Source organism: Rhamphochromis sp. 'chilingali', assembly GCF_963969265.1.
Source record: "Rhamphochromis sp. 'chilingali' genome assembly, chromosome: 18".
Lineage (NCBI taxonomy): Eukaryota > Metazoa > Chordata > Actinopteri > Cichliformes > Cichlidae > Rhamphochromis > Rhamphochromis sp. 'chilingali'.
In genome coordinates this window covers 22568715-22581046 of record NC_137945.1, presented here as the reverse complement: position 1 = coordinate 22581046, position 12332 = coordinate 22568715, and the positions used below count along the sequence as shown (strand labels likewise).

At 40.3% G+C, this 12332-nt stretch overlaps 3 protein-coding genes across 8 annotated transcripts in view; 1 reads left to right on the top strand and 2 right to left on the bottom strand.

The window, feature by feature from the left end:
• LOC308385389 (homeobox protein NANOG-like) overlaps nucleotides 1-12332 on the bottom strand; it is a gene marked incomplete at its 5' end in the record, with an annotated part of 38183 nt that overhangs the window by 15541 nt on the left and 10310 nt on the right. The window lies entirely within an intron of this gene.
• LOC308385825 (uncharacterized protein) lies at nucleotides 5612-7902 on the top strand (the record flags this gene model as incomplete). The annotated part of the gene is made up of 3 exons (XM_080865006.1): nucleotides 5612-6000; nucleotides 6110-6391; nucleotides 6872-7902. The coding sequence occupies exons 1-3, from the start codon at nucleotides 5784-5786 to the stop codon at nucleotides 7900-7902; spliced, it is 1530 nt and encodes a 509-aa protein (XP_080721132.1). The 5' UTR covers nucleotides 5612-5783.
• On the bottom strand, nucleotides 8596-11679 carry LOC308385836 (uncharacterized protein). 6 transcript variants are annotated; one of them, XM_080865017.1, is made up of 6 exons: nucleotides 11284-11679; nucleotides 11060-11160; nucleotides 10559-10639; nucleotides 10328-10454; nucleotides 9000-9823; nucleotides 8596-8735 (listed from the first exon to the last, which is right to left on the bottom strand). In XM_080865017.1, the coding sequence occupies exons 1-5, from the start codon at nucleotides 11659-11661 to the stop codon at nucleotides 9485-9487; spliced, it is 1026 nt and encodes a 341-aa protein (XP_080721143.1). In that variant the 5' UTR covers nucleotides 11662-11679; the 3' UTR covers nucleotides 8596-8735; nucleotides 9000-9484. The 6 variants fall into 6 exon arrangements, 1 of the variants encoding a protein (XP_080721143.1); XR_013969651.1 differs by lacking the exons at nucleotides 10328-10454; nucleotides 11060-11160 and having other exon boundaries at nucleotides 9000-9183; nucleotides 9725-9823; nucleotides 10519-10639; nucleotides 11284-11667; XR_013969653.1 differs by lacking the exons at nucleotides 10328-10454; nucleotides 11284-11679 and having other exon boundaries at nucleotides 9000-9183; nucleotides 9725-9823; nucleotides 10519-10639; nucleotides 11060-11074.

The following is a 12332-nucleotide window of genomic DNA, read 5'->3' as shown; positions in this document are numbered from 1 at the left end:
GCAGTCAGATAAATCAAACTTTATTAAACTCATTCTTCTTGCTTCCTCCACTTCTGTACCATTGATTCATTAATGTTGAATTCTCTGGCAGCTGCTCTATTCCCATGTTGTTGCAGTATATTAATGACTAACCTCGTATTGTGGATGGATTATCTCAGTTGTTCTCCTGACTGAAGTTTGGTGTTTACAGCATCCTGCCATGCGATTGCATTTGTCTCTAACTATCAGGAACGTTAACTTTTATAAGTGGGAAAGTGTTAGTGTTCGTCCTCCAGCTTCACTGTTTGTTATGCTAACATAGCTGTGTCGCTAGCGATCACGTAGCACATCATTATATACCAGCTAGCCCAACTTCAGTAACCCTACAAACGTCACTGCTGTTTAGTTTCCTGTCTTCATTTATGTTGCAAGTGGTTGCAGAGCTGTACGTTTGAATTTTTTCAGAAATCTCTCAGTCAGAACATGCAATATCATGCTTGGGTAACTAGCGAAACTAGCGAGCTAACTTCCGCTAGCTTCCTGCTAACTTCTAACTCCGTTAAATGTAATAAATTTAGTTTTCATGGATGCCTGGAAGTTAAACTTCATAGTTACACCTGGTAAAGCAGCAATGCTGATCGTTTTATTAAAGATGAAAGAATTTAGACAGTTTTTAACTCTCAGTGATGCTGCAGTGTTCGTTTGACCTGAAGCATACGGAGTTTAGGACCCAGATTACTCCCAGATTTAAGAGCATCTTAGTCCGACAAATACGACAATAACGACGGCCGCTTGCATCTTCTGCAAAAAAATGTGCTTTGCCATGTATCTGACAGACAAACACCAAACCAGTTCCACATCACTGAAGTTGCACCATTTTTACAAACCAAATCTTGTTTCAGTCAACAATCGGCCATGTGCGTATGAAAACAAAGGCACTGGGCATGCGCGTTTTACTCCCATTCTATCGCAATATTTCATTTTCCTATCGTTGCCTAACATTATACCGGTATTATCGTGAACGGTATAATATGGCCCAGCCCTAATTCAGAATTGGCGACTGAAACACGTAGGACACATAAGAACATCAGGAAATAAAACACCGATAAATATAACCTCAGTAAAAGAAGTCAGTGTCAGCGGGGGTTATTACAGCTGTGTACCGGGGCCTGAGCTTTGTCGGTGGTAATAACAGCTCGATTGCTTGCGAGGCGAACGGGTCTATCCACGCTTTGCCGTGAGACTGGGCAAACATCTCCGAAATCGTTGACAAACCGACCAGACACATGAAGATTAAACCACTACATTCTCGGCTAAAAAGATATTAAAACGGTATTTGGTGACACACAAACAGGGTTTTTCAAAGTTCAGTTCTGTTAGTTTCCACATGCCGGTTGTTGTGTGCTAAAAACAATGGCCACCAGGCCAAAGCAATGGTTTTGACTCAATCAGCGTTAGCCCCGCCCCCTGAGTTTGATGGGTGAGGTTGACAGATAAAATTATTTCATGGTGAGACCTGAAGGTGTCAACTGTGCAATAATTAATTAAAATGTGAAATAAAGAAATAATTAATTAAATGTGTCAATAATTAATTAACCCTTTAAGACCTACCATAGAACCAAGTCCGGCAGAGCTTATATTATATTTTTCATGCTGTGGAGCCATTTTTGGGAGCATTTCAAGTTGCTATACATCAATTCAACAATTATAGCCCAGATTTTAATAATATGTATTCATTAAGTGCATAGTAATTACATAAATTGCAAAAAAGTGCAATAAACTACAAAAAAATTGAAAATCGTTTTTGTTTTTTTAACATATATTTCTAGTTAGAGAAATTTAAGAGGCTTATCCCTCAAAACTGTAAATACAAAAAAGTTGCACAAAATAGTTTCCTACCACAGGAAATTTATTTTGAGTGTCTTCGTAGTATTATTTTTGAAATACACCAATTTTCATATACTGCAGGAAAAACTAAAATAAATATTATAATGCAAATTTGCAAAAAAGCAGCATATGCATCAAAATAAACTATTTCCAGCAGTGCAATATGAGTCCTAAGCATCCCAGAAACGACACAGAAAGTCATAAAGTCAAAGATAACTTTTAAAAATACCAGTATAGGCCCTGAGGCCCTGATGGTAAAAAAAACTACATACAAATGACGTCACTCCCGGTTTCGGGCAGGTAATGGCGGACATGCAAAAGTTCGCACTGACGTCTATTCCAACGTAAGAAGTGTTACAAACAGCTGATCGGATTGGCAAAGCGTGTTTCTGGAATATTATGTTTTTGTTGCTGTAAGTGCTTTTTATGCAGTTTTTGCAAAGCTTTATGTGGAAGGAAACCGTGACCTAGGACAAGCTGATGGCATAAGATGTAAGTACAACTCCTCCGGTTTCATATGCAAAAAAAATTATTGCGCTAGCTTACGTGGTTGCAGTGCTACCGGGATTTAAAAATAGTTACGCAAAACAGAGCGTGCCCGCTCCGACCGGCTCTAAAGGGTTAAATGTGTCAATAATTAATTAAATGTGTCAATAATTAATTAATTACATGTGTCATAAATATTTATGTAATTAATTATTTCCGATTTTAATTAATTATTGCCACATTTAATCAATTTTTTAATGGTGTATTTAATTAATTCATTATGGCAGTCCTGGCGTTCCATACCTAACAGCCTCCACATGTTCTCACTGTAATTTCCCCTCATGAATGAATTTATGCTGCACTAATCTGAATGTTTGCAGGGAAATCAAACGCATTTCACACGCAGTACTCAAGCTGACTTCCCTTTGTTTGAATGACGACTTGTACGCGCTGACTCCACAGACAAGGTACGAAAATATGTCAGGCTACGTCAATAGCAGTTGGTCTTCAGGGTTTCTACACCACAGCCGTATTTCATACGGGTCCACATTTCCAATGCACACTATTTTCTGCAAGTACCGCTGCTTTGCCTCTGCACGCAATCAGTGTCTATACAGTTCATTCTCTTTTGAGCTGCTTTTAAGCATCTTTCTTGTAGTCGTCGTTCCAACACAGTGTGTTTGTTTTGATTCGTAGACCCCGAAAATGGCGCTGCACTCCCACAATGCATTGCGGCGTGACGTCAACTCCAAAGCCCTATACAGTTTGAAGCTGGAGGATCTCTATATTAATATCCGATAGCAGCTAGGTCCCCTAACTTTCAGTAGCTGTTGAAAGGATAAAGTTGTGGTATATCAGTGGTTAGAAATACCATTATTACTTTAGGATTAGCTTAACACAAAGTCAGGGCTGACCCGGGACCATTGCTGTGAGTCACAGTGCGCAGCATAAAAGTCCTTTCACATCGGACGCAGGATGTGCTGCTAATGCTAACTGCTAACTAAGAGCAAAGGATCCAGAATTTGTTGCTGGCTGCTGGGCTCTGTGGGTTTTTGCAGCAGCTCTACCTGTACTAGATGCACCTGCTCCTTGTCTTTTCTATCTCTGACTTTATGTCCTCTACAAGAGTTTGTTTTTTTTGCTAGTTCTTCAAATGTTCAATAAAAACATCTATGCTAATTCATAACGAAGAAAGCTTTGTAATGAAGACTGTCATTTCCAAAACACTGCCCGCCCCCACCCGGCGGTCCGCAGCGCTGTTGAAAAGGCTGTGGAAGTCCCTGTATTAAACACGTAGACCTGTGACACAAAAATCACCAAACTCGGACGACCACAGACTGTTTTCCTTCATGGTGATGAAGGAAAATGCTGGGTTGGCATGTAAAAGGGCATTTATTCCCTTCAAAGAACTGCAGTTCAAAAAAGCGCCCATGCGACAGCCAAACCCATCTGTTCTCTGATTGGATTGTTACATTTGTGATTGACATGACATTGACCAATCAGATGAAAGGAAGAAAAATAGGGTCAAAATTCGTACTTGTAACTTGCAGGGTTTTTTTTGGCTAAGTCCACACACAAATCTTTTTAACACATACAAATCTTTTTTACGCGCACACAAATCTTTTTTACGCGCACACAAATCTTTTTTACGCACACACAATTTTTTTATTTTTTTTTTTACACATACAAATCCTGATTTACAAGTACAAAACCGATTTACAAGTACAAAATTTTTATGACCACATTTTGAGCCCATACAGCACTTAGCAGCTAATTACTGAAATGAACTCACTCCATGTTTGCATCAATTAACGCAGTATTAGATCACCCAAAGAACTTTCCACTCACATAGAGCATTTTTCCAAATGCATCCTTATGTTAATTTGACCTGCAGGTGTTCAGTTGCACCTCTGTGTAAACCCCCACAGCAGCTTTTAGAGGCCAAAACAAGGTTTTCATACTCGGACAAAGTATTAAAAAAATTATGACACCGACTATCACGATGACTGCTGACCACTCGTTTTGTTTTTTATTAATTTTATTAAATGAAAAAGTTTGAAAGTGGCAACTGAAATTAAATACTTTAAATAAATTCTGCATCTTTATTTGTGTGTTTGAAATACATGATGGACTATGACTTCCGGTAATGGCGTTGACTGGGTAGACGTGTTTTAGGTCCGCTCCGCTACACGGCTCAGCATTTACCTAACGAACCTACTTCTTTGAGATTTTGATTCCCAGTTTTGGATGTATTTTGCCTTTGTCGACTACCGAAGATTTAAAGAATGTCAAAGTCAAAGGGCAAACAAGACCGAGACCGAAAAACCTCGACACCTGCGGCGCCTGTAACTGCAGCCGAGATTAGTTTAATGCTCGAGGAGCATAGAGCTGCATTGCTAGCGGACTTCAAGTCATCCTTTCAGGACTTGTCCTCTAAGTTAGACAGTGTGCAGTCTGCAGTGCAGGACCACGGTCAACGCATTAATTCTTTGGAATCGACATACACTGAATTTGACCAACGTCTGGACCAATTAGATTTCGAATGCTCTACGCTTCGCAAAGACAACTGGCTAAAATCCAAGGTGGCAGACTTGGAAGGTCGCAGCAGAAGGCAGAAAATACGACTTGTGAGACTACCTGAGGACATTGAAAGCCCACACCCGACAGCTTTCTTTTTTCAGCTCCTCGTCGATGTTTTCGGAGCGCAGGTGCTTCCCTCACCGCCCGAGCTGGACAGGGCGCACCGGAGTCCAGCTCCGGTTATTCTGCGACCAAATAAAAGACCTTGTAATCCGTGAAGCTCGTAAGAAAAGCGAGCTCAGCTACAGCGGCCATAGGATTCGGTGTTCTGACAAAACAGCCTTGTCACTACCCGATCCGTACCGGAAACCCGATCGGTACCCCGCATGCGCGAAAGGTGTCTTCTTCCGGTCGAAGCGTTTTACGATAGTTACGGGTCAGAGTATCTGTTAAGATGTTAAGAATAATAAGTATCTCTTAACATGTTTCCAATAATAAAGCATTTCAATATAATGTAGACAAAAACGAAAAATAAAAAGATCGTTACGGATCAGGACTCCCCGATCCGTGCCGCGCATGTACAGGGGTTTTCTTCTTCTCTTTGTTTAATGGCAGTTTACTCCCCAGTATACGAGGATACTGCCACCTGCTGACTGAGCGAATGAGCCCTATTGTAAAATGAACGAGCGTCATTACAAACGTGTGTTAAATTTGATTTAGTGATAGTCGAGTGTGTTTATGCTTGTCTGTGTGGAGAAGATTGATTGGAATAGTGATGATGATGTCCGCTTACACTGTCAATAGCTAGGTTTCATTTGACGTAGACGTCACGTCGACGTAAAGCGCGAAATTTGACTGGCGGTCGGAAGTGAAAAAGATAAGCGCAAAATCACAGACAGACAGTACGCAAAATGCCTATGTCCTGTTGTGTTTACGGATGCTCCAGTAGGTCGACCAGAGAAACTGATAAACGGTATTTTAGGGTACCAAAAATAGCCCAACGAAGAGGAGAAAAATGGAAAATTCTAACCGAAAAACGTAGGAAAAAATGGATTTTAAATTTACGTTTACAGTCGGGAGGAGCAGAGTCTGCCAATGCCCGTGTCTGCAGCGACCACTTCGTCAGAGGTAATGTTATGTTTGCAAACGAACTTATTAGCATTAGGTTGTCGTTAAATTCTCGTTTACTTAGTGCTTTTAAGTTAGTAGTCTAATATTGACTTGATTGGGACTATAGGCTGCCCAAGTGCTTTGGATGACGAAGAGTCGGAGGACTGGGCTCCGACGGTCAATCTCGGCTACGAACGAAAACCCAGATCGGAATCAGTTCTCAAACGAGAGAAAAGAATGAAGCTTAAGGCAGAACAGCATCGATGTGCAGAGGCGATTTTGGATATGCAACAGACGGCTGAGAGCCCGGATTTGAGCCTAGTGACAGTGGAGAACCCCGAACTGCAGCTTCCAGCTGAGAATCCACAACCAGAAGACTTCAGTGTGAATGAGACATTCACTTATCCAGGTAAGATATTGTGCTGAGATGTAAAACAAACAAGAATCATGTCAAAGAGAAAAAGATGCCATTATCTGTAATGATTATGGTCCAAGTTACATATTACATGTTTGTGATTTTTTAATCACAGAGTAAATCCATACCATTTTATTCAGAAAAAAAGAAAAAGTGGCACTTATTACCGTCAGGCACACACCACAGGTTTTTGTACACTGCTATGGTTCTTATATTGCCAGATTCCAGACAGTCTCCTTTCACAGATAAGTAAAGATATCCGTAATGTAAGGTTTCTGTGGTGAGAAACATATAAATATATTTTTTGTTTAGACGCAACATGTTTTTTTGATTAAAAAAAATAATTACATTAAATTAACATAGTGAATTAAACACATTACACCAGATTCTAATAGCCCACTAAAAAACTCCTACAGTGAAAATGAGTAAAAATTGAGGTTGCCTCTATTATGCTCCCCCACTGTTATATTGCAGGCTGTGCGGATGCTGGATGCCAGACAGAGCTGACGATGGATGACATCGAGAAGATGGAGGATGTTTTGAGACAGAACACAGCAGAGCTGGTTGATCTTCGGAGCAAGGCTCTGGACACACAGTTCAGCCAGGAGGCTTTTGAAAAAAATGAAGACAAGACAAAGTTCTACACAGGGCTCCCCAACTTCTTAGTTTTAATTCAGATTTTTGAACTGTGCGAGCCCTATATCACCTCGGGACCTATGTCTTTGTTGTCCAAATTTGAACAATTCATACTAGTTTTGCTGAGGCTGAGACTAAATCTGCCCCTGAAAGATTTAGCTTTCAGGTTCAATATTTCTCTGTCCACTGCTTCTAGAGTTTGGCATAAAGTAATTGACATACTTCATAAAAGGTTAGAGTTCCTAATTGAGTGGCCAGAGCGACATGTTCTTCAAGCTACGATGCCACTGAGTTTCAGACAGGCATTTGGATGTAAAGTGGCTGTGATTGTTGATTGCTTTGAAGTCTTTATTGAGAGACCATCTAATCTTCTTGCACAAGCTCAAACTTGGTCCAACTACAAGCACCATCACACTGTAAAATTTTTGATTGGTGTTGCCCCCCAAGGCTACGTCACTTACATATCTTCTGCCTGGGGAGGGAGAGTTAGCGATAAGCAGATCACAATAGAGAGTGGCCTCCTAAAGAACTTGTTACCTGGAGATATTGTCCTTGCAGATCGTGGGTTCAATATTGGCGATAATGTGGGGTTTTACTGTGCTTCACTACAGACACCGGCATTCACTAAAGGGAGAAAACAGCTGTCAGCCTATGAAGTGGCAGAGATAAGGAAAATAGCCAATTTGCGTATCCATGTTGAGCGAGTCATAGATTTAGTCAGGAGGAAATATCAAATTCTGCAGAGCAGGGCTATGCCAATAGAGAACATGTCCACAAAGCCAGGTGAGACACATGCATTGATCGACAAGATTGGGGTAATTTGTTGTGCCTTATCAAATCTCTCCGAGTCTGTTGTCCCACTGGAGTAAGGGGGGTGGGTGGTAATCAATCAGTTAAAAAAAAGTAAATGTCTTGTCACTGTCACGGCTCACAGAAGGGGGTGGAGAGGAAGAGTAGTGTCCAGTATCTGCTGCTTGGCTCTGGTGATAAGTAGAACAGGGTAGAGTAATAGTAGTACCTAAGTCCTGACTCCTGATTAGTCTGTAAATGTTTTCAAATGAAATATTTTTCTCCAACTGTCATATTGTGCTGGCAGTTTGTACAGTATTATACTGTGAGATGGATTGCAATCTATTTTGTTTATTTGTTTAAAAGTCTAATCTTGTAAATAAACCACCAATGTATTATTATGCTGCCTCAATAGCATTTAATCATTGTGTAGTGTTACACAACACTTAAATGACACAATTAAATGTACAATAAAATTAAATGACAATTTGTGCTCTAATGCTACGTCAGAGCAAATACAATAGCCAGAACTCATAATGACTACCATCAGGTCATAACAATATTCAAAATGTCATTATGTTGTCGTCCTTTTATCACATTACACATGTATGTTTGTAACTTGCTGTCCCAGTATTTCTGGGAGTATACTGTTTCTAAAAAAACACTCAACTTTAGGAATCGCATCATCCCAAAACTCAAGGTCAGGCAAAATCCTTTCAACAAATATGTCATTGCGGTTCCACACAACAAAGTCACAGTACTCTGCATTTGCAATGTGAAGCTGTGCCTGAATTTGGTAATAGTAGTCATGAGTTGGGTCCAGTGTGACATTATCCCCGTCACTGATGAGGCAGAAGCCCTTCTCCCCAGCACGCATGCGCAGGTTGACCGCATCTTTCTGAGAGTGTGGGCACTAAAATCACAGTGATGAGAACAACAATCAAGATTTATCTGATGAAACAGTGAAGAAGCAAAGATGATGGGTGTGGTCTGTGTTATCATAATCTCTCATTGCCCAAAACAAATGTCTATTTGACACAGACAATAAAGCCTCATCTTATCTTAATTGAACAACAGATTAGAAATTAGAAAAGGTATTTCCTGCATTTTTACTCAGTTCACTGATTCTTATGGAAAGATGTCACACCTATGGCCTTGACTACAACAGAGTCAATACCTTAATCTCGCAGATGCCAGTTCCATGACAGTCACAAGTGACTATCCCATCAGGGGAGGACCCCATGTATGGCCACTTGGGGTTCAGCCAGAGACCGCTGTCCATACATGAGAAGCCTGCATGCTCCTGGCTCATAAGCTTCTCATATGCTCCTCTGGCTTGTGCTTCATGTTTGCATCCATAACTATAAACAGTACACATGCCAAACATGAAAAGGAAATTATTACTTAGTATTGGATGTGTAAAACAGTAAAGTGATGTATTATACAATATGCCATTACCCTAAACTATACTTAGTTCTTACCCTGTATAACCCTAGCCGTATAAGCCTATAACTAACCTCCATCTTCATAACACTTTTTTAGTTACAGTTATGGACAGTTTCATACCCCAAATCTTAACTCTGCCTTACCCTACATCAAACCCTAAATACCTTGTAGCAGCTGTGGTGAACCTATATGCCTCTGGATAGCATATGGCCTTGATCAAGCTCTTTGATGGTTGCTGGGGGTTGGTCTTAAGAACTTGAGCTGCAGTGTCTCTGGTGTTCTGTACTCAGGCACAGTTTTAGGAAGCATGCTAGACTGGGGGACAAATTCTTTGTGGTAAGGTTCCCTAGACATCAGTGCTGCACTCCTTGGACAGTTTTTGCTTAAACTCTCAAAAAACCTACAGTATGTCTCTGAATCTCTCTGCACTCTTGGGCATGGAAGTGATTTCCCAACCTTTTGTGTACTTGTGCAGCCATCAATGGAACACTCAAGCTTTCGTTTTTTTGACTTTGCTGAAGAGAAGTCAATCAGAGTTACTGGGCAAGCAGGAATCTGGAAAAATTAAGCCAAAGAAGATCATTAAAATTTAAAAAGCTCTTTTCCAAAACGCTATATATTCGTTTCCAAAAATATTCGAAATTGAACAGTGATGGCAGTGGAGTGAGTATGTGTGTTTTAGGCTGGGTATAGTGGTTTGTTGGCAGTGAAGTGTGTGTGTGTATGTTGGGTGGGGATGGAGGTGCCATGTGCTGGGTATAAAAGGAGTGGAAAGTAAGCAGTTCCATGTTGATGAAAATGTGGTGTGAGGAGTTGTGAGTACTGAGGAATGCATGAGAAATGTGAATATATAAAGTGCTGCAGTCAGGTGTGTGTGTGCGCAGAAAACAAGTGCTAGGGTGTTGAGGCATGCATGAGAAGGGTGTGATATACAGTATACGGTTCTGCAGTCATGGTTATGTTAGTCATGAAAAAGGAAATGGCTTTTAAATGCTGTTATAGCGTTTTGGAATAGAACTCTTCATTTATTAAAGTACTGCCTTTTGTCTGACCCCTCACCTGCAACCTGCCCGGCTTGATTAGATCTACCAGGAGCTTGAAGCCCCCGCCGGTATAGCCTACAGGGTCATTGAGGCACTCAAGCTTCCCCACCACGACAAGGTAGCAGTATAGGGGAAGATATTTTATCCTACTGTCACATGAAGTCCCAATATAACATTCTTTATCCTACATTTTGCTTTTTGGCTTACCTTTTTAACATGAAATGGCATCAGCCACTTGCACTGCTCTGATGTGCATGTCGCTCTCATTTTCACCCCAGCTTCAACTGCAAAAAGAACAGCTCCAACGTGCGAGCATGATTCTGATAGTCTGGAAATAGAGCACATAATCTTTTTAACATGAAATGCAATATTTACAGTACATTTTGATGATGCATAGCTTACTAATACTAATGTGCAATGGCACTTTATTTGAAGTAACATGTTTATTCATTAACTCTTTCTCAACAGCCTATAGAGAAATCATTATCTAGGTGATGACATGACTGAATAGTTCTACCCTCTATCTGAAAAATGCATCTGAGTGTCATGAGGGATCTAAGGCAATCACACAAATTCTTAGCTGATGAATTCTTAGCTAAAAGAAAACACTCTCTCCCCACTACTACTGAAGTACACCTGCAAAATGCTAGCAGTGCCCTATGCGTGTGTGTGTGTGTGTGTGTGTGTGTGTGTGTGTGTGTGTGTGTGTTCTCATTGCAATAACATCCTACTTAATTAGGCTACTAACCCTGCCATACAATTGCAATGAGCTGCAATCACTTCTCCATCCTCCTTTGCAATTACCCAAGTCTTCAGAGGTGTCTCGTTAGACCGCTGAGAATGGTTTACCTTGAAACAAACAACTGTCACTCTAACGAAGTCCTAAGGATGTGGCATGTTTGTTGACGTTAAAGCCGCTACCGCTAACTGTTAGCGTGTTTAAGATAAAGCAATATAAGAACAAACACTCACCCTTGCAAACACCAAACTGTATCCATCACGGAGACGTTTTGTTCCAAGGTTGTGGACCCACCCGCTGACAAAAAAATTGTACGCCTCCAGACTCTTGAAAGCTTTCATTTGCTGCCTAGTGTAGTAAGAAGTCTGGAGGACCAAGTAGTTGGTGATATCCACAGCCTCGATAGTAGGCAAATCCTTTACTTCTGTGGTGTATTCGGACATTTTCAAAGAATACGGATCACGTCCGATATATTTTTTAACTATCTGTTTATATCTCTCCCGAGAAACGGGGTCTAAAGTTGCACAATAGCTGCTCTCCTGACTCTCCACAGTGTCCTCCATGTTTACTTCCGCCCTCCACTCAAAAATCGCGCTGCCTCCGCACGTCATCAGAACCACGTGACCGCAACCCAACTATTGTCAGTAAACACTTCATCTGGCTGATGAATCTACACGTGAGATATTACAAAGTCTGTATTATTAACTCTGTAATTAGGCGCCATTCTTCTTATTTACGGCGCTGTTGTTCAATCGGGGGACGCTCTCTGTTGAGGAGAAAAGCATGAATTTGTTTGTAAACGGATTATCCATTGTTTAAATGTCCCGGTAGTCGAAAAGGAGGCGGAGCTGCTGAGAAATGCTAGGAGCTAACTGGGCGCTAACCTTTTTTTTTTTTCTTTTTTTTTTTTTTTTATTAAACATACAAAAAAAATGCACCATATATTACAGATTCAGAAAATAGACATTTGTTACATATTAGCAACTTTCATATATAGTGAAAATAAAATATAAAGATGGGGTCACATAATTTAACAAATTATTAACTCACTAAATCAAAATCTTCCATAAAGGAAACAAAAAAAGCAGCCTTTTTCTTTTTAACTAAAGTCAAAGATTTAACCAACAGGTTTAAGTCGTTTTTCCAGTGAGCTAGTGTTGGTCTAGTCTTAAAAAAGCGACATTTATGTATAAAATGCTTGCACAAGATTAATAACACATTAACACCATAATTAGCTTTCTTTTCTTTCAAAAACACTCCAAACATTATCATATTTAAGGTA

What these genes read in the sequence shown, in the direction of transcription:
- LOC308385836 (XM_080865017.1), bottom strand. Translation starts at nt 11,661, where the DNA reads ATGACGTGCGGAGGCAGCGCGATTTTTGAGTGGAGGGCGGAAGTAAAC. An exon ending in CATTGCAATTGTATGGCAGG is followed by an intron (nt 10,640 to 11,059) that starts GTTAGTAGCCTA and finishes CTCTATTTCCAG; the next exon opens with ACTATCAGAATCATGCTCGC. An exon ending in TCAAGCCGGGCAGGTTGCAG is followed by an intron (nt 9,824 to 10,327) that starts GTGAGGGGTCAG and finishes TAATTTTTCCAG; the next exon opens with ATTCCTGCTTGCCCAGTAAC.